This window comes from Leptodactylus fuscus, chromosome 1 (assembly GCF_031893055.1).
Source record: "Leptodactylus fuscus isolate aLepFus1 chromosome 1, aLepFus1.hap2, whole genome shotgun sequence".
Lineage (NCBI taxonomy): Eukaryota > Metazoa > Chordata > Amphibia > Anura > Leptodactylidae > Leptodactylus > Leptodactylus fuscus.
The window spans coordinates 163,818,871-163,841,682 of NC_134265.1; the positions used below are offsets into that span (position 1 = coordinate 163,818,871).

Consider the following 22,812-nt stretch of genomic DNA (forward strand, 5'->3'; position numbering starts at 1 on the left):
TAGAAATGTATAAGTAGTGGAAATCTGACCTTTGGGGTCCCCATGAAAGCTCAAAAGGACCCCCATGGATAGGTGATAAATGTTTCCTTTTATATACTCCTTCAAGTTCAGCTGTGGCTAAAATAGGTATATAATGGTGGCACATTTCAATATCTTCTCTCACATTCCATTACGTAAAGCAAAATGAACATGAAATGTTGGCTATTTCTGGCACTCCCATTAAGCTGCCCAACCACGCTCCATTCAGAATGGGGGGATAAAAGTATGTTCTCCTAAACAGTGGGAGTCTGAATGGTCAGACCCCCACTGATCCTGAGGGATAACATGTTTTCTGGAAAACCCCATTACCAGGGGTTGTGCAGAACTTCAAAAACATGGCTTCTTTCTTCTTCTCAGGAAGTGACATCATGCATTTTGATCATATGGCAATGCCAACCAATTAAAATGAATGAGACTTAGCTGCAGCATTGACGTGTGTCCAAAATATACTATACAGTACTACCTCTCTTGAATAGTTAGATGTGAGCTTCAGAGCAAGGATCAAACCTATAGGCCCAAAGCCCTCAGCTCGAGAATCTTAGCACAAATGTTGAGGGCAAGTATAAGGAAAAGCTGTGCATCAGAAGAAGTGGCTGGTCAAATAGGCTTGTGTGATTGCCATTACTGAATCCTTAAGAAATCATCTGGACCACCAGCAGAGCGGCTGCAGCTCTGTGTTAGATTAAGGATGTGCGAAACGTCTGGCTTCTTTGTGAGGCGGTGACTTGTACTGCACAGCAATGCTGAGTCAAGAGAAAGTGAAATCAGAGCTGGTGAAAACACACAAAAAGGGATGAAAGTAAGAAAATTTCATGTGACTCACAACTGAACCACTATTCATGGGGGTAACAGGCACATTAAAGGAGACCAAACCAGAAACAAGCAACTATCTCTGTAAAAGCGAAGGAATGTAGGGCAGTGCCTCATACGCTGTTATATCTGACAGATGAATGACATTATCTGATGCATCTTTTGGCTTCCCTCTTTATACCCTCAGCTGAAAACATGGATGGAATTACTGGAGTGGATTTTCAGGATTCTCTAAAACTATAATGTTTGGGGTAAATGTGCACCACCAGCAAACTATTCCTCTTTACATTAATTTGTCTTCTCTGCAGTAACAGACTGGACATGCTATTCACAATTGTCAGTTTCATGCTAAGTGTGTTAGAAGTCTGAAAAAAATTGAAAATAAATTAAGGTGCCCTTTTAGAAAACTTTTGCCAAAAATGCATAGTAAGAGGACAAATAATTCAATAAAAACATATGTAAGCAGAAAGTAAAAGAAAAGGCAATAAAAGTCAATCACTAGGACTTACATATACTCTGGTGGACTTAATTCTATGTGACTTGCTCAATAAAAGTAACTGCACTGAGAATATTACCTTTGAAGTAATTTTCCCCAAAACACCACAACATCCCCTATTTGTAGGAGAGAGGATCAAGAGCTGGAGGTCTCACTTCTCATAAGAACAGGGGTCTTGTGTGCCCCATTGGAATGGAGTGGTGGTTGGACAAGTCCATTGCCAATCCATTTATAGAACTGACAAATATAACTGAGTACAGTACTGTGGTAACTCAAGTGAATCATCAGAACATGTGCTGCTGTTTATGGTAGTCTGCATTCTGTTTACAGTGTGGCAGGCACAGGCTGTCATGGAACAGATGTGTCTGCTGACAGGCTAACAGTAAAGCCCTTTCGTGAACTTTCATCACCAACTTTGACAACCACCTTTTATAGATTGTAAACTCTTGTGAGCAGGGCCCTCTCTTCTTCTGTTTGAGTTGTAAAGTGCTTCAGAATACATTGGCGCTATATAAATAAAGTTATTATTATTACTATGCCTGTCTATTAGGGTATGACGTCCCCAAATGGCTGCAAACTTATATTAAATATGCTGAGCACTGAAGACCAGTGACAAAACCTGGTTGCCATCTTCAGCTTAAAGGGATTATGAAATTGATATACTATGCTACACATAAATCATCAATAGCCCATTGGTTGGGGTATGACTCTTGTGGAGTGAATAGGTCGAAGCTACCATAGCCAGCACCACCGCTACTAGTAGAAGGCATGCAGGTTGACGCAAAGAGGATTAATCAACAATATGTTGATCTCAGAAAAATAAATGAATAAAAACAATTAATTGAGTACATTGATATTATTAGTGCAGCCTAATGGAACACATCGAAGAAATTATCTACGCAGAGAAAGCACTGGATGTGACTTTAAACAGTGTGACAGGGGAATTCAGGTCATGTGTGACACTCACTCAGCTGTGACAGTCGTTCGTGGTGCAACTCCTCTGACTGATGCTAAAACACTGGCAAAAGCAATCATAAAGTAATTATTTACTCATGTCATTCATCAAAGTATATTAAGCAAAAGATCCATGTGGACTTTGCCATAAAGTTACCAACAGGGTACAATCAAATCTGTAGATATCAGATCTGTACACTCTGGGCAAAGTACAAAGTTCAACAGTGATCCTAGGAGAAATTGGAGGGTTGCAACCAAATAATTCAATACTATGTTCAATAAATCTGCAGTCAGATATGCACTTGTAAATGTCACTGACACTAACTGAACCAATTGCCTCAATTTGTTAAATATTCCAATATTTTCTGCTACTAAAGGGCTGTACATGATAATATCTGCATGATGATAATGATTATGTTTGGCTGCCTATTATAGAAAGTTATCACCCTCATCCACAAATCTCTCCATAATGCTGCATCTCCCTATATTTCCTCCCTCAGCTCTGTCTACCGCCCAACCCGTGTTCTCCGCTCACTCAGTCACCTAACTCTTACATCCTCTATTATCAGAACCTCCCACACTCATATACAATACTTCTTCCGAGTTGCACCACTTCTCTGGAATGCTCTACCCCGGAAAATCAGATTAACTCCCAATTTCTACAGCTTCAAACGCAAACTAAAGACATCTTTTAAGACAAGCCTATCACAATTCCTAATATAAACCCTTCCATACTATAATTAGAATCCCCCAAATTTAACCCTCCTCTGTCCCCACTCCCACATTACCCCACATGATATGATGCCATTTCAGGCTAACTTTATATGTCCAAGCTTCATCCACATGTTAAAGGACACGACTGGTGACGGCTCATAAAGTTTTAAGTTTGTGTAATGACAATCACCTCTATTACAAAATTGTCTGACCACTGCATAAGCAATGCCGCCCCTGCTACCTCTTGTGTCACCCCCTCTATCTCATAGATTGTAAGCTCTTGCCAGCAGGGCTCACAGTCCCAGTGTGTGAAATGACTTTCTTTGTAATGTATCTTTCTGTCTGTATTTGAACCCTACAAACTGTACAGTGCTGCGGAATATGTTGGAGTTATATAAATAAAATTTATTATTATATTATTATTATGTTGCCGATTACTCCCACTGTTAATAATATAGTTTATGTGTGTTGGCCTACAAGTGTTTTCCAATGGTTTTGTATATGCGTCTCTCTCGTACCGCTGCAGTACATACTGGTTTAGTGGGAGGGGATAGACTATGAGACGGAGCCAACAGCATTTCATTCTTCTAGTGTCCGCCTCCTAGTGGCCGGGTCTATACCCAAGGTGTTGTGTCCCCCAGTGAAATAACCAAGAAAGCTGTGTTCTCCCTATAGGTTTAATTCTGCGTGGCGATGTGAAGAGAAAAATGATTAATATAATGTGATTTACATAATTGTGCTAGTATCTGTTTAATTATGAGTTTACTTTGCTAAGAATACCAGTCATAACACAAAGGCCACAAGCCTCAGGCAACCAACACCCTTTTCTGGAATTATTTATGTTGTGCAACTCATAAGGTACAAAGACTGAAATTCTACTCAATAATATTTTATTTTTCATTATTTCCATTTCTATATCATAATTAGCGCATTTAGCCAGACCAAGTCAAGCACTTCAATAACTACACCATATCCATAGATATCCATAGAATATTTAGGAATAAATTGACAAATGGGTGGCTTGCATCACTATTCACCTGATATAAGCAATGTATAAATCTGCTTTTTTCTAGCAATTCCTGTGAACAGTGATTTCTGAATTATAAAACGTTTTAGTGAATTCTGTATGTTTTCCATCTATGTGTCTGGTACTACAGTTCACCCCATTCACTTGAACCCTTTCTTTCAGACTTTTACACACTACTCACCGATCATAATCAGCCAGAAATTTGAAATTTTGGAAAACCTTTGAGGTCCCCGTTGTGGTAAATCTGTATTTTTTTCTGCAGATTTTGCTGTGGCTTTTTCAGCCAAGAGTGAATTTAGTAGAAGTGAAAAGTGTAAGAGCTTCCTATATGTTTCCTATTCCTTTTCAAGCCACTCTCGACTTTGGCTCAAAAAACAGCAAAGCTTGCAGCAAAGTTTGCAGACTTGTGGAAAGGCAAATTTTTTTGTTGCAGGTTTTGCTGCAGTTTTCTTTTTTTTTTTTTGCAACGGCCGTGCCATTTATTCGTGTGTAACCCGCCTTAGACTATGCCCGCACACAGCAAACTTCTATTAATAAGGGCAGTGGAAGCACAGCTACTAAATCGGACATCAGACTGTTGGCTCACACATAGGACTGTGTAATTCGTGGTCATGTCTATCCAGAAAAACTCAGATAGTATAAGATCATCTGCAATGGGCTTAAAGCTAAGGCCCAACGTGGTGTCCCGCAGCAAAAATGTTCTGTGGGAAAAACCACAGCGGCAATGCATTGTGGTTCTACCCGCAGCGCTTTAAGACAGAAAGTTTGCAGAGGTTTCCTCTGTGGACTTTCTGCTTCAATTATACCTTTAGGGAAACTTTAATTTCAAATATTTCGTATGTCTCGTGGTCTGTGAAAAACAGATGACACATGGATGCCTACCATTTTTTTCATAAACTTGCATTCATGTGATACATTTGTGACACATCAGCATCACCGAAAATACAAAAAAAACCTGTTAAACATTGAACTGGATGGATACATAAGCCGTCTTAAATAAAAGTGGTCGGCATAAATATGAAAAGCGGATGTGTGAATAAGGCCTATAAGAGCACACTCATTATTAACACTAGAAGACAAGTTAGAAAGTTGAAGCAACAGAAAAGATATTTAGATTTAGGTCCCATACATGACAGTGAAATCAGGCACATCTACATATCCTTTTTTAAATTTTCTTATATATTATTATTTAAAAAAAAAAAAATTATCTGACGAGTCAAAAAATAGAACCTATCTTTGGCATATTTTTTCAGCATGACAGGCCAAATACAAGTCTGTAGGGTCAGTTTTCAGCATCTATTTGTTTGGCCAATGGTGATGTTAAAAACAGATGAGTGAATTGGGTAGAAAAAAAAATACAACTGAAGTTTATTTGCTTTTTTCACCTACAAAAACTGATGTAAAATGGATGGTAAAAATTGACACATGGCCAGAAAACCGTTAAAAACATAAGTGACACACTAATGTAAAACTGACAGCTTCATCCATTTTAGACCTCATGCACACAACTGAGAGTGCATCCAAAGCGGGGCCAAGTTTGCAGTGAAACGTACTCTGATAACAGTTGTGTGACATCCGAGTAAATTCCGTTTTGCCTTCACGTCTATGGGTGCTTCGGACTCAAATGAATCCGAAGCCGTCATAGACGTGAGTGAACTTGGATGTCATGCCAAATGTCATGAGAGTGCATCCCTCTACAAACTCAGCTCCAAAATGGATGTAGACTCAGTCATGTGCATGGGGTCTTAATATCCGTTTTTTTTCAATGTCATGTGCATGTAGCCTCACTGCTTCTACTCCTACAAGGGACATGCATCTAAACTGGCCACAACACATGACACGGTTTTACTTAATACTTGTAATCATTACTAGATTGCTATTTTGACAACTTAATTCCTAGCCCGGCAAGTATTTGAAGGTTGCTAAATGTGGCTATTCTTTATTACCTGATGTGAACAAATAGTCACCAGATGTGTGGAAATGTGCTATCTGGAGCTCTCTGCCACTCGAGGTTCTCTCTCTCTTGTTTTTATTATTATTCCATTGCATATAATGCCTTGAAATCCAATTGACCATTTTACTTAGCATCTCCCACTGCGATCTTGGTCTCAAACCTGCAGTACGATTTTTCTGCTGCCACATGTGTTATATTAGAGGCATGTCTGAGGGTAAAAAGTAGATTAATTCTAGGACCTAATGATGTGTTTGTTAGCGCTAAGAAGTCATTTCAAATGTACCAAAAAAGGATTAATGCAGCATAACAAGTCTATTTAATCCCTAAAAGACCAGTGATCCTCATATTAATGTAAGCAGCTTTCTCTCCCTATTTGGGCTCTGTAAATAGAACAGAAAATGTTGTGCGATATTCATAAATCATTGAGCAAAATATTTTGGTTGGGCTACAAATACATCACTTGAAGTAATGTAAAAGCAGCCAAGTTAGACAGTCAGATTTACAGCACTTATACAAATATTGAACACAAACATATGTGTACCATTTTAAGATTATGCAAATTTTTTTAAGATAACAATTTAGACGCAAGCGTTTCTGCTGGAGTTTGGAGTGCGGAAATATGCCTTCAAAGCCTGCCTAACAATGTGGCCTCTATATAGATTATTTGCTTTATTTCTCTCCTCATATGGAGGATTTTAGGAACAATTTGGGTTCTCTGCAGTAATTACAGCAAATTCTTTCTTAACTCTAAATGCTTGCAAATGTGTGGAAACCAATGAAGCTTGCAGCTTACTCTTGAATACAGTAAACTTATTTTATCCAGACTTACCAGGTAGGATGACCTCTGATCGATTCACAAGTTTACTACCTCCCTGGCGTAATATTAAAGAGCAGTAGAAGCCATCAAAACTTATTAACACAAGAGCAGAGGAAAAACTGTTTCTTAAGTGAACTGGTTTTTCAGCCTTTATAACCTTGGTAAATGTGAACTGAAATGCGGTTTGCTCTTCAGGGGGTATTCACATGGAGTTTCTGTGCGCTGATTCTGGCACGGAATTCGCACGGAAATAAAGCCTCCCATTTACTTCAATGGGTTCCGTTTTCCACGCAGAACTCTTTGAAATCAATGGGAAAAAAAGCCTCTCATTGATTTCAATGGGTTCTGTGCGGAAAACGGAAGCCATTGAAGTAAATGGGAGGCTTTTTTTTCCACGCGGATTCCGTGCCAGAATCTGCATCAAAATCCTCCATGTGAATGCACCCTCATGCTCCAAATGCCCCATCTCATACACTGTTGGGTCAGAAGTATACACAGTATGTTTCTTTTACCCAATGGTCCAATTGTGCATATACTCAATAATCATATATACAGATGTGTCCTTCCTCCTGGTTTGAGCTGGTCATCCCATTTCACCATTTCACCAGGCTACGACTAAGGAACATTTGTTCCGAAACGCGTCAGCCCGGACGCTCCTTTTATCCTGTAATTTGTGAGTCAAATATGGCCATACACAATATGGCATTTTTGTAAACTTTTTTTAATGAAGCAAAAATAAAAACTTGGATTTTACATCATCTTTAACCATTGACTGCTGGATACCTTTCTTGAAAGTTTTATCCCATTTCACTTACCTCAGGATATATCAAGTCAAGAGGAAATTTAAGAAAATCCAGATCTGTAAGTATGTCTTAAAATAGTGATTAAATTTTTTTAGCAAAAAGTCCCCAAAACAGTTTTATATCATCCTAAACCATATGACTATATTGTGTAATAAAGAACTACAGTCATCTTCTTGCCCCAAAACAGCACAAGTCTGAATGTATATCTCTTACTTTCTGAATGTCTACCAACTATAAGATTGTATAGTACCAGCAGCTACACAGTTAAATATACAGTTAGACCCGCTCTTCTTCATGTATCCTATGTTCTGGATTTGTATGGCATGCCTCTGAAAATATTGCTTGCGACTCTTGTTGTTACTGATATATAGACATTATATTTGCTTACAGTGAAACAAGTTAAGTCAGCAGTATAATATTTAAAGCTTTGTGAAGCTACAGACATTTATGAATGGGTCACAAAAAAGGCAGAGAGCCAGAGAGGTGAAATGAAGTCTCCTCCTAAAAAGCTGGAAATCCTCTTGACACCTCTTGTGCCAATTTGTCCCTATTACTGTCAGCAAACAAAAGTAACAAGTACAGCCAGACCACATCAAACAGAAGACTGGGCCCCTCCCGAGGGATTGCTTGAGAGCCACTGGTGTGTAAAGCCATGGCTGAGGCCTACTTGTCAGCTGTAACCACAAAAGATTCAGAGGGAAAACAGTGACACCAGCAAACAAAGGGAAAGTTCAAATGGCTGCCAGGCGTCCCCTGACCCAGACGGCTCTAGAGGTCAAGGGATTCAGGTAGCAAACTTGGCCTGGGCTGGCCGGTTACTGCCCTTGTAAATGAATTGTTTTAACAAATCAGCTCTGGTCAATTAAACCTAACACTAAGCGTTGCATCACTCAGCAGGGGTGCCTGACATTATGGCCAGAAGTGCAGACAAAACACATAAAACAAGTGGTTTTCCAATGTCAGGACAAATTTATAGTAGTCTGTGTGGCAGCTGCAGAAATGCAAGGATCAAAAATCACATGCGCCTCCTCAACTTTGAACAATTTGTTTCATTTTTCGCTTGGAATACTTTTAAAGCTGGCTGAACGGCACCTAAAAACAACAGTAGGTTGAAAATTACTGCTGGAAACAATTAATTTGGGTGCTTTTAAGGCTCAACCACAAACCAAAGTTGAGAATGAATTCAGAATTTCAATAGACCTCCTTGTTTATTCTGGAGCACGGCTGCTGTCTTCAAATGACTCCACTGTGTAACCGAAAAGATTTAACCCATTCAGCATCTCCCCACAATAAGCATGCTCTAATGTGGAAACAAATACAAACTTCTTATTATTCTTCGTATCGATAGCTAAAAACTAAAAAAAAAATATATATATATATATATATATATATATCAACACTAACAATCCAATCCAATGATTTCTCTGATTGAAAGTGACAGTTCTAACAAAAAAATACACCGCAACAAACAAGTCAAATAATATGTGTAATAGGGGAAAGACTGTGCACATCCCTTTATCTGTCCAAGGACCAGGTTCACACTGACTAGCTTTGATTATGTTTTTAGTTCTAACATCTCTAATAATGATTTGCTAGTCAGACAGACAGACAGAATCTGCAAACACATATATATATATATATATATATATATATATATATATATATATATATATATACTGATAAATAAATAATAATAAAAAAAAAAATAATAATAATAATAATAATAATAATAAACTTTAATTATATAGCGCCAACATATTCCGCAGCACTGTACAATTTGTAGGGTTCAAATACAGACATAAAGACACATTACAAAGAAATAGTCATTTCACACAATGGGACTGAGGGCCTGCTCACAAGAGCTTACAATCTATGAAGTAGAGGGTAGAGGTGATAGTATCACCTAGTAGAGGTGATATATATATATATATATATATATATATATATATATGTGTGTGTGTGATATATATATATATATATATATATATATATATATATAGATATATAGATATATATATATATATATATATATATATACACAGTATATATATATAGATATAGATATATACTATAAATATAAATCCCTGTTACTATATAAGCAATAAATAGAAAGCTCCTACTGGCTCTGAGAAATTGACTTAAAGGAGTTATTTAACAGGGTTACACTATTCTACCTGCCTCTCTAGTTGACACTTTGGCAGGGATACATTGTGTACCCTATTGATCCATGCAATATAAGTTATCTACTTGCACGAATGTGAAAAATGTAACGTACAAACCATGTGAAGACAAGAGCTTTCAGCATTGACTACAATATTTCGCTATATCCTACAATAAGTATTGATTTATTGAGCAACAATGTAAAAAAAAAAAATGTAACCACTCCAAAAGAAATCTACAGCGTAACCTTGAGTACTAAAACAAGTATGTCCAAACACTCACATATCTCTATATAGTAAAGCTTTCTATTACGCCACCACTGATCTAAGTGTGCGGGGGTTTGTTTTGTTTTCCTTTGGAAGCACAACAGTATATTAAATATAATCAATAATAATAGCTTTGTCACATTACATTTCTTTAGTCATCTGCACCACAGGTGTTGACAGCACGCTGTGAAATTTTAGCACACAAAATAAAGATGCATAATAGCTTTACTACTGATATGTTCAATAGTTTGCTGCTCACAAATCCACAAAGCTGCTGATTCAATCTCAACCAAAAGGGGAAAGGACAACCTACAAAAGTCACAAACTGTTTAAAACAAGACATCATAAAATATAGCTGTAACACATAATAAATTCTAGCGCTATACACTCCATTCCAGAAAAGCGGATAAAAAACGGGAAAATATTGCAGCATTCTGATATCACAAAGGTGGCAAAAGTAGCATTGCTGAACTTTTTACTCAGCCAATACACAAGCACTATTGCTTCTTTTGGAAGGATCAGTGTAATAGCATAAACGCTAAAGCGCTGCGGAATATAATGGCTATATACACGTAAACATAAAATAATAATAAAAAAAATACGTGACGCTAAAAACAAAGCAATGAAATGCAAAGGTGTAAGTTTCTTCCATTGTCCATTAAAGCAATAAAGTAACTGAGACTGGATTCACATCAGTGTTGGCTCTCCGAACTGGGATTTCGTTCCCCTCTCCGCATTTTTTGCCCTTTTTGGATGGAAACCGAGCAGAAACCATTATTGTTTATGGGTCCAAGGTTAACCGCTTTTTAAAGCAGATTAGGTTTCTGTTCAGGGGGTCACCAAGTGGACCCCCGAATGCAAACCCAAACACAGATGTGAACCGGGCCTAAGATTTGAAGCTTGCAGGCATTCATTAAAACTATCCATTGTATAGCAATAATGATGAAATAAACAGCAGAGATATCATTTCCATTTAATGCAATGAATAACACTGATAGAGATTACACACTACTTTGTAAAGCGGTGTAAATATACTCTGAAAATATAACAATGCATAATAACCCTGCATCACGTTCACCCAAAACAATGGGCCTAATAAAAGAGAAAAAAGTGCAATACACCCTGCCACAGTGGATGTAGCATTTTCTACATTATAAGTATTTCAGCACCTATATACGAAAAGGAGAGGGATGCTCACATGCACCATAGTACCCCTGGTTTATTAGAATGTAATAATTATGTTGGATTAGGAGAAATCTGCACATTGCCTACAGTATTCATCTTTTCACTTTTTGATCCTATATTTCTAGCTGATTTTCTCTAGCAAATGATGGGAACTGGAAGCCACAATATGCAGGCAGCTAACAGCTTTCTATTCCCTAGTACGAAGCGGGTGCCAGGCTACCCTTAATGACAGCTGGGCCCTGTGTGTCTCACAGTTGCCACTCAGTCTGCCACATGGCCCTGAGAGCATAGGGGATGTAAAGAGTCTTTGCAAGCCTGAAGGAAAAAAATCCCAAATACTCCAACCTCACCTTCCATTTATTGCCAGCTTTTCAATATTTAAGACCCGGCTCTTGGCTTCATCTACAGATTTATTGATCTGTCGCCAGTTTGCATGTACAAAATCACTGCCATGCATTGTGTAGCTTATAGCGCAGTTTCAGGCTAAATGGTTGCATTGTCACTATGTATTTTTTGTATAAAACTGATTGCTGTTCTACCTATAAAGTAGTCACAAGAGAACCCATCTGATAAATACTCAAAATGACAAGAAATCTGCAAATGACGTATTCACAGCATATCAAGGTTCTGTGGTGTGTCTTCGTCTGTCCCTTCTCACAAATCCCTCCTGAGAACTCAGATCCTCACCTACTGTCACCATCTGGACCCTGCATAGTATTGTGCAACCATACATAATGCTACCTCCAATCCAAGCATGCTGACAAGCACACACAAGAGATATGCCTGACAAGCAGAAGAGGGAAATGAGCAATGAATTGCCTTCAAAATCCTCTTTTCTCAACAAATGAACCATTCACTAGTCGTATAATGTTCAATTCATTATGCAGCACACGTCATTTTATAGGGATGGAGGCGTTTTTTTTTAAATCAAATTTAAAAACAAAGCAATTTTTTCATTAGCACCAAATACTTCCATTTGTACAAGGTGTGTTATTTACATAGGCCTCTCCATAACAGAACTGTACAGATACAGTAGTGTCCCTTGTATGCCACTTTTCATACAGCCTCATACACATTTTAGAAAATGAGACTAATGTCACTAAAACACAGAATAGGTTGTAGTAAACTTAAACCTTTATGTCACTGAGATCTGCATTACATCCGTACCCCCAATGCTTTTCTGATTCGAGTACAGAAGCGGAATAGGTTTGTACTTATTGTCTGCCATACTTCCTTACTCGCCTCCTAGTTTGGCATGATATGGAATATAAGACGTTACCATAGGCAGAAGTTACCCACAACTATGTCTCATCTCCTCCTCCTTACATACAGGTCCCTTAGGTACATACCTATTAACATGCCTCCTGTGTGAAATGTGCTTCCTTTTCTCAGTGTCTGGCCTTTTGTTACATTTGATAATGTCTTTGAATTTATGACAGAATATGTGACAAACCAAAAAGCATTCATCAATGACAGGTTACAAGACAACAACACAAATCATAGCTGGGATACCTGAAGCATAGAACTAAAGTTCATATTAAACCCTATCTAAAGAAGAAACCATATTGGTAATACAATAAATGCTAGATTCTTACCATGTCATTTGATTTACATTATTAAACACCAACCTATTCATTTCCCTAAAAAATCTGCTTTTATGGACAGCTTGAACCAGCTCTATTCAATCAGAAGATCTACAACACATTACAGCTTATTTTATTTTACTAATTATTTATTTACTAAAAATATTTCAGTATCTTAATTTTAATGTAACTGTAATGTGCAATATAATTTCATATATATATATATATATATATATATATATATATATATACCCGCTATACACATACATTAGACACATGTATATTCACAGCACAGAGACAAAGAGGCATTCAAAGCTGTGGTTTTCCCTGAAACAAACACGTAAAGCAGCTTTCATTCTGTGATTGTCAAAAACTTTGCAATTTGCCCACTGCATTGCGGATGCCAACCAACGAATCAAAGGCATTCAGAATCTAGACAAAGAAGAACTGATGCCAACCTCGGTGCCAGTGGCAACCATTATTGGCATCATGCAGATTCTCTGCCTTTTTTTTTGTAATCTTGGCACTTGACAACCAAAATGGCGGATCTCAAAGCAGCAGTCCACAGCAGAGGGAGAGAAAAGAGGATGTCTAAAATATATGAAAGAAAAGCCCTGCAGAATGACAATGAGAATCCCATATAAAGCTGTCCCTTAAAATCTCTACAGCAAGTACTGTGATTAATACTGTAATGCCATTAGTACTTATTATTGATTATTTTCTTCACATCAGCTGTCCTGTCCTGTACTTTTTCTTCCATATGCAGCTTCTCCTCTGTAAACACACACTCACTCCTTCTAAGTATTATAATCCAACAAAACCAGGGAGGTTGAGGAAATTCTTTCTGCAGAACCTTCTGGTATAGAAATGGTTAAAAAGTGCAAGAGTCTGTGCAGCAAAATGCTTTCAAAACTGGACCAGCACAACTAAAAAGGATGCAAACACTTGAGCTGTATTGCACATGCTAAAAATGATAAATATCGACAATCTGCTAATATTTTGGGGAAACAAGATAAAATGCAGATTATTGGCTTTGCTATTTCTGGAAATTGTCAATATATTGAAGCATCGCTCGACACTGCAATGCGGATGCCAACCAGCGAATCACAGGCCTTCTGAGCAAAACAAAGAGGGGCTCATGCCAATCCTAATGCCACTGCCAACCAACACTGGCATTCAAGCTACCCATCCTCTTTTCATGCATGGCATCTAGAGGAGGAAAAAAAAACTCTCCTCATCTAGTGTGAATGTAATGGCTTACAAACCTCTTCACAAGCCACATACAGAGTAAAATGTTTATTATATACGCAAAACTTAGATACATAGATAGATAGATAGATAGATGATAGATAGATAGATAGATAGATAGATAGATAGATAGATAGATAGAATAGCAAGAAAAAGCCGCACTCCAAACTTGCAGTGAAAAATCAATGTAGGAATAAAATTACATTGATTTTTCAGTGTAAGTTTGAAGTGCGGCTTTTTTTTTTTTTTTTTTTTTGCTCTTGTGTCTACATGGGATCTTCTGCTGGATCTTTAGCGCTGGTACCCACTCTGGGAAGAGTTATGACACAGTGCTGCTTCACAACAATTTTTTTTAGATAGATAGATAGATCGATAGATCAATCTGTGGAAGATGGACAAGTATAAAAACATGTATGCAAATCTATTTCACAAACGTACAGTATCCACTTAAATTATAATTGAAGCTTTTCCACTCCCATGTGGTGTAATAAGCTTTCACTTAGCCTTCTCTTATTGTGTTTGACAGATGTAGACAAAATTTGCTTGATATTCTACCTTAAATGTATTTCATTTAGAAAACAGTTTTTTTTTTTTTTTTTTTTTTTTGCAAATAGCATTGTCACATAGCTCTAGCCACAATTTCTAGACTCCAGAAATAAAACAAGAAACAGGCAGATAAAGGGTTATTAATGAGATGTCTTAACCGTTTGTGAATCAATTCACTGTCACACAACTCACTGGTCCAATAATAGTTTGTCATCATCCTAGAAGAATCCTCTCTCACATTTAAGCTTATCAGCCTGGTAGTAAGTGGGAACTATAGCAGGATCATATTCAATAAATGAAGAAAATTAACCACTCTGGGATATTAAGATAATACAGCAATGCCAGGGAGACATTTCCACTCATTTTCCAACTTCAGGCCCCATTGTGGAAAACTTTTATTACAAAAATGCTGCAAAAACATTCTCCAAATGTACATAATTGCAATATGGAAGCCCAGACTTGCAATAAATAGGCCAAGGGCTTTTCAAGAGAATACAGCTTCACTGTGAAATACAATGAAATAAAAAATAAGAAGAGATTTGGGAAATCGGTTTAAAATAACCATACTGAAATTCCACCACTGTGCTAAAATCGCCCCCAATGGTGATTTTAAGGCGAAGCAAATAAAGTTACTTCGCTTCTTCAGAAAGCTGTCCTTTAATGAAATGTTTTGTTTTTTTTTCTTGTTGTTCCTATGCGCCAGGAAGTACTGTATATTTTTATCTTTTATTGTATCCTCTACCTGGAACTGATATGTGATCCTCATTGTCCACCTAATGTCAATCTGCATTTCTGTATGACGCTATTATTACCTGACTCAACTATGAGTAACTTTAATGACTTGAGATAGAAGAAATCTCAGTGCTTGGCATCAAAATGATCCTTCCTCTATGGTTTAAGGGTGTTAGAGGCCTACTTAGGATGACAGGTCTACAGGACAGAACATGTTTCCTAATTCGTACTCAAAGATCTTTTTCATTGACTATATAAAAAGCGCAGCTCTTTTACAAGAAAAACATTATTACTGCTACCTGCAGCTCAGGACAAGGAGCAGTAAACCAAGTTTGTGAATCACCAAGGTTATCTGAGGATCCATCCACCTCCATTTTTTGTTATTGTACAAGTGACAAAAGTCAGTGGAAAGCAATGACAAAAGATGATCAAATGCTTCAGACTCAAATATTTTAGCTGCAATACTAAACACTCGTTACTTGTGGAACGCTTCAGAAGACTCATTAACACGCTAATAGGAACATTCATTTAGGTGTGAAAAATCACTGTGGGGCATGTTATCTGTGTATGGTATGTGCAAACTATCTGGGCCATAAAGGTGTCTTCTCAGGGCCACATGTCAAGAGTCCGCACAGAGTACAACAGTACTGCTTCTTTTGACACCAGCTAAGAAGGCACCAAAAAAGAAGACATCCCCATTGAGTGAACTCTATTGCCTACAGTATAGTAGAAGTATATCGCCTTCTTATGCTTATTTTCCTGCTGTCTATTTACATCTATTTATTGCTGCTATAACAGACTTGTATACATAGTAATTAATATACTGCATTATCAGAAAGCAATGCCAAGACAAAAGCTCCAACCAAGGTATTCACTGTGTGTACTAAATAGGAGGAGTAACAAGTTTTGATTCATATCTTCACAAGCCCTGGGATATTAAAGGATATTCTCTAGTCTGGTTTAGAGCGTCTAAAGTAAGAAATAAATCTATAAAGCATAATCTTCCTGAAAGTTTTAATGTTCACAGCTTGACACACATAACCTTAGAAATGTCCAAAGCACAGGAAGTACACAGGTGCCACTAAAACAGGTCATATCTACAGCGCATATCCATATTTTAATTTTTATATCCTTACCCCAGACTTTATTTTTATACCTATACACTTGTATATAAAATATGGAGAACGCCAAACACAGAAGTGTCAACATAGTTGACTTAAGTTAAATTTGATTCCGCTTAACCTTCCCGCCTTGGCTTATGACTTGAACTTACTTATACACATCTACATGTGAGTCATATGTGATATAATTATGTTGAGATCAGTGGTATTTCAGTAGATATGAACCATATGTATCTCTACTGTTAACATCATAAAATATGTCATACTTACACTATTCAAAGATTGACTGTGACCTTTGACACTGTGAAAAGGATCAAATAAATGGGGAAGAAAGAGCTTACCTTGGTCCTGTACGTAATACGCCAAGAACAAGTCAAGCTCCTTCACCGATACAGTTATGTGATGTGGCTGGACGCAAAGTGCTGGATTGGTGCAGTGTGGTGATTTGACTAGCCGTTCCCCATCCGTACTTTCCAGGGGGATGCCTTTGAAGAGGATGACCATGACCAGATCCAGACGCCAGACCTTGTCGGCCTGCCGTAGGCAATCAATCCTCCGGATCTTGCCCTTCTGGTCTGGGTTTGATAGCACACAGCAGGGGTGCTTCTTCCCTGTCACGGTGAGCACAAAATCCTCCCGGTACTCCTGGCGGATATCTTTGCGCAGCTTGGCTAGAAGCCTGGACGCCCATTTCTGCTTGATTTCTGGCTTCTCACTCAACAACTCATCCTTGACTGCTCTCTCCTCATCTTTCGACATTCGCTTTTCGTGTTTTTTGAAGTACTTGCGCTTACGGGCTTGGAGATTGAACCATGTATAGGCAATTGCACGGACATGTGGAAGAAGAGCCTCAATGAATGGATGGAATTCATCCTGGAGAAAAAAAAGAGATGGAAAATTAGATCAGACAGTAAAGGAATTTTTATAAAAGTACAGAACGAAAAAAAAATTACACAAAAATAAACGCCTATGAACATACGAACCTATCTACATTAGTAGTATAGTTTTAACTACAGCATTCATCTACAACAGAATCTTGAGTAAACTACAAGTCTTAACTTTCGAAATGCCTTTTAGAGACTATATACATCTACATAACAGAGACCATGCAACGTTTAAGAGTTTCTTCCCATTACTGTATTGACACCAAGCAGTACCATGTTCTATGTCTGTATCTTTTTCCCAAAAAGAAAACTATACAGTTAAAATAGGGAAGCTAAATGTTCAGGAGGCAACAGCAGATGCCACACAGTTCATTTCTTCTCTCGATGGTACAGGGAAACAAAGCAAAGCTACAAGCTCTGTGCAGTACCACTCAATTCCCGCTTTCAGAGCATGCTCTCAGCAAGAGACTGCTATTGGCATAGCGAGCATGCGCTATTAAAGTTGATCCATTTTCTTATCTGGGGAGACAGACATTCCTGCACTAGAATCACACCATTCCAATGGCAAAGCTACTAAGGAATGGGTGCTGAGACAACACTGGCAGTTATATAGCCATGTCTTAAGGTAGATTTTGTGCACATTTGCTATTAACTTTTAATATTTTGGAAATATATCGCTACAATTTATAACATTTTGACTACTTTTTATTGGAAAAACTTCAGTCACCTACAGATGAAAAATGATAACTGCCCAGTAAGACTGAATTAACAAAAGTGATCTCTCAATGAACACCCGAGGTAATTGGTAATTTAATATCACTCCTTGGACCCTATGGGATAGAATTATAGTGATGTATTCATCATAAGTTGCAAAGCGTACAGTGTTCTGGGAATACATTTACAAACACTATTTCAATTGAACACTACTGCATGCAAAAAGGTTTGTACTGAGGGTACTTTAGGTTTCAGTCAAATATGTAATAAGCATATTCACACACTTTGAAGAAATTGACGCAAAGATTAGCACTTACAAAATGTAGAAGCACTAACCATAACCTCAGCCTACAGCATGAAATAATGTCTTCTAATATAAATACATAGTCATATGAAACGTAGCATTGTATTACAGAGGATTTCTGCCCCATACACACACGCAAACACCAACCGTGAATCAGTTCTAAATCTATCACAAGTAGACAATGAAAAACGGCAACTTGGCATGCAGCTGGCATTCACGGTGTCTCTGCACGCTGTGACATTATGAGGGCACCACTGGACAAGCAAGAATTTGTGCAAGCCATGCAATTCACATTTTTCTCAAACGCTTGCATGGTCATACTGCTGAACGCATAGCATATTGTAAGCCCACTATGATCACCATGTCAAGCAATGGTATTAAAATTTAAAAAGTTTCAAACTTCCAAATGCACCCTAATGAATTCAGTGAAACACAAATTATAAAACAATGGAAATGTATGAGCTATACTTGGACTGCGACATTAGACTAGACTGTACATCTACCAAGCCCTATCTATCTATCTATCTATCTATCTATCTATCTATCTATCTTTCTTTCTATCCATCTGTGAAACAAAAGGTATCTTTGACTGCTCTGCCTCGCTAAACTTATTTATAGGAAGCTTCATAACAACATATATTTTCAATCCTGTACCTGTTATATATCTGCTGTTTCCCTTTAATAGATGGAAACTGTGACATAACTGCTTATGGGTGCCTTCCTAGACATCAGCCCAAGGTCCAGAAATAAATTATAGGAGATGCAAGATAGGTTGTTCATCTGGGTACAGTATATACATCTTGCAATGACATGACTTAAAATACCAGAGGTCATAGATGAAGCTCCCAACTTATCAGCTCTTTACAGAGCAGCTCTAATGATATCATTATTATGTTTTATTTCTGACTAGGCCAGAGAAGGAGTTAAAATACAATCTGTTCTTTGTGTGGGAAGGCAGCAGTTTTAGCAAGCAGCCTGCTGCCCACGGTAAGGCTGCCCTAGCTTCCAACTCGGTCTATTCTGTCCTAGCTTTTTATCTAAAATACCTATAGCAAATTCCAGAAGAAACCGTTGTGACTGACAAAAAGAAAATCCCTACCAAATAAATTGTCAAAATGAATATAGATTCAACAGACCGTCAGGTTCTGCAGAAACTATTTAGAAAAGAAAAAAAAAAGAAACATATATATATATATATATATATATATATATATATATATATATATATATATATTAACATCATAGGGCCATGGCATCAGTAGGCAAAGTGCTATGCCACATCCCAAATCATTTATCCCCCTTTAATGTCGGTATCAAAGCACCTCACTGGAGATAATAAAATTGAACACTGGACAATATCAGCATGAAAAAGTCAATAATTATTAAAAAAAAAGGATGCAAAAATAATAGACGTTAAGGAGTATACATGAACCACACAACACTGCTGGAATACAGCAAAGGCCTGGACTGCTTTCCTGTCCTATAATTCAAACAACTTAGATGCGTCTCTCTCTCTGCCCATATATACATAATATATAATATACATAAATATATATAAGAATTTGCAATAGCATATAGCCAGGTGAGGTAGAGACCTAATAATAAGCATAATATGAAAACATTACACAAAAAGAAATGACAGACAAAATTACAGTATAACTGCCTGAACTATGCGTTTTCTAAAGCACTCAAATACGTGTATTTTTTCACTACATGGCAAGCATCATTAGCAGATTCTTTCTGCATCTGGATTGTTTTCAAAAGTATGCTCGCCAAAAAAATGGACCTCATAAAACTTATCCTAAATGGAGAACTGAAATAAAACTTTACAGGGCCTTCTGCAAAATGTAAAAAGGCAACACATTAGCATTGCTAAATCTTCAATAGGTGTTCATGTAAATTAAACTACAACTATCTCTCTATTTAAAACCTAAAATATACTATTTCCCCACTTTCAATGTTTTTCAAACAAAACACATACATGTGACGTCTCCATTTATTGCCATCAATACATTCTACAAAACTGGAAAAGTTGTGATTTATACTCAATACAATGACAGATTCTCTGTACTTACTGTGAAAGACTTAGCAAATGAGCATCAAGTGCACCAAAAAGTAATGATGTAACATTATGCTAAGTGCTGACAAAAATCAAAATCAAAGTCAGATCTCAGACTGATTTCATTAATGTCATGTTGGCATAGCCATCATTAGGAAAAATTAATTGAATCAACAAAAAAAAAAAAGTGAAAAAAAGTCACATATTTGTGTATTGTGGAGGACAGCAAGCTACTTCAGCATCCATTTAATACAGCTACATATATAATGCCAGGTGTAGTTAGAGGTATTTGGTTATGGACATAATAAAAATAAAAAAATAATCTAAGATAAACAACAATTATAAGTAAAAAAACATACATAACTAAATGATATGATCGACTAGAATATAAATAAGGAAATTAGGGAGAAAGAAGTAGAGATTTATTGGCAAGAATACTATGTAAAGAATTATATAAAAATGTAAATAGATAGATAGATAGATTTATACTTGCATATTACAATATGTGTAACACTGTATAATACACATAACCTTGTAGCTATAGCTTCTATAACATATAATAAATAAACACTTATATTCAACTTATTATTTAAATGCTTTATAGTTTAATCTTTTTTTTTAAATTCCAGTACAATTAAAAAAATAGGCAACTGCATATAAAAGATTACATTTTTACTTTATTGCTATATAAGTAAAATGCGTATGTATATATACACATATATCTATCTATCTATATACATATATATATATGTGTGTGTGTGTGTGTGTGTGTGTGTGTGTGTGTGTCTAGCAAAAGACACATATTTGTGTATTGTGGAGGACAGCAAGCTACTTCAGCAGGTACATCCATTTAATACAGCTACATATATAATGCCAGGTGTAGTTAGAGGTATTTGGTTATGGACATAATAAAAATAAAAAAATAATCTAAGATAAACAACAATTATAAGTAAAAAAAAAAACATACATAACTAAATGATATGATCGACTAGAATATAAATAAGGAAATTAGGGAGAAAGAAGGAGAGATTTATTGGCAAGGATACTACGTAAAGAATTACATAAAAAATATAAATATATATAGATAGCTAGATAGACAGATAGATAGATAATAGATAGATAGGAGATAGATAGATAGATAGATAGATAGATAGATAGATAGATAGATAGATAGATTTATACTTGCATATTACAATATGTGTAACACTGTATAATACACATAACCTTGTAGCCACAGCTTCTATAACATCTAAAAAAAACACTTATATTCAACTTATTAATATTTAAATGCTTTATAGAGTCATCTTTTTTTTTTAATTCCAGTACAATTTAAAAGATTACATTTTTACTTTATTAGTATATATGTAAAAAGTAAAATGTGTATGTACATACATATATATATATATATATATATATATATATATATATATATTATTTAATATATATATATGTGTATATATATATATATATATATATATATACATATTTATATATATGAAAAAAGTAAAGGAAAAAAGAAATCACGTAAAAGTATATGCCAGTGCGCTCAGGTGTAAATGTCCCTGGATAACTTTAGGCTGTGACCGTACCCTAAACTCTCCCTTATTAAAATACATCTAGTCACTCAAACTTACATGCCAAACAAAATATAAACAGTAAAAAAAAGTGTCAGCCAAAAACCTACAGGACTTCGTCCAATCACTGGAACAAAAAAAAATTCTTATCGTTGTCTTCATCTTCATTCACAATTTGTGAATCTAACTGACTGAGCATGTTTCACTCAACCTATAATTTCTTTAAAATAATAGAAATAGCTTAAAATTAATCTGCTAAAGTTTTTAGATTCCCGTTGTTTTTTTCAAAGCTACTTTGGGCCTATGTCATAAATACCTACATTTCTAAACTGATCTACGTAATTGATAATATAGTATTTTTTCTATTCTATTAACAATATAAGTTCACATCGTATGCCTGCTCCTAATCTTTAGCACTGGATATAGCACTTTTTACACACATTCTTAAAATACAATTAATAAAAACACAATTACATATTACATTCTACTATTTGTTTTCAACCATACAGAGTATAGATTATTATATAAATATAATTGGAAAGATGGAATTAGAATGTATATGAATTGCTATGTATGTAATATATTCGTGTATGTACATACATGTGCATATAATTATAATTTTATATATATATATATATATATATATATATATATATATATATATATGTTAAAGCCAAGAAGTGATGGACATGGTTGCTATCTGTAGGGCATATATAAGATGTTTTGTGTAAGAATCTCTCAGTGCTGCCATGTCATGCACCATCATACACAGAGCCATGTGCAGGGAGCTCCCGATCACTTGTCACACACAGGACAGGGATT

At 36.3% G+C, this 22,812-nt stretch overlaps 1 protein-coding gene across 7 annotated transcripts in view; it reads right to left on the minus strand.

Annotated features, from left to right (window-relative positions):
• The window catches only part of NFIB (nuclear factor I B), a 354,487-nt gene that overhangs the window by 149,226 nt on the left and 182,449 nt on the right, over positions 1 to 22,812 (minus strand). For 6 of the 7 annotated variants that reach the window (XM_075279439.1, XM_075279467.1, XM_075279417.1 and 3 more), the window contains one exon: positions 16,797 to 17,328. In XM_075279439.1, coding sequence (XP_075135540.1) covers positions 16,797 to 17,328 — 532 coding nt within the window. Of the gene's footprint in view, positions 1 to 16,796; positions 17,329 to 17,612; positions 17,716 to 22,812 lie in introns of those variants that run through there. The other variant, XM_075279449.1, reaches the window with a different exon arrangement.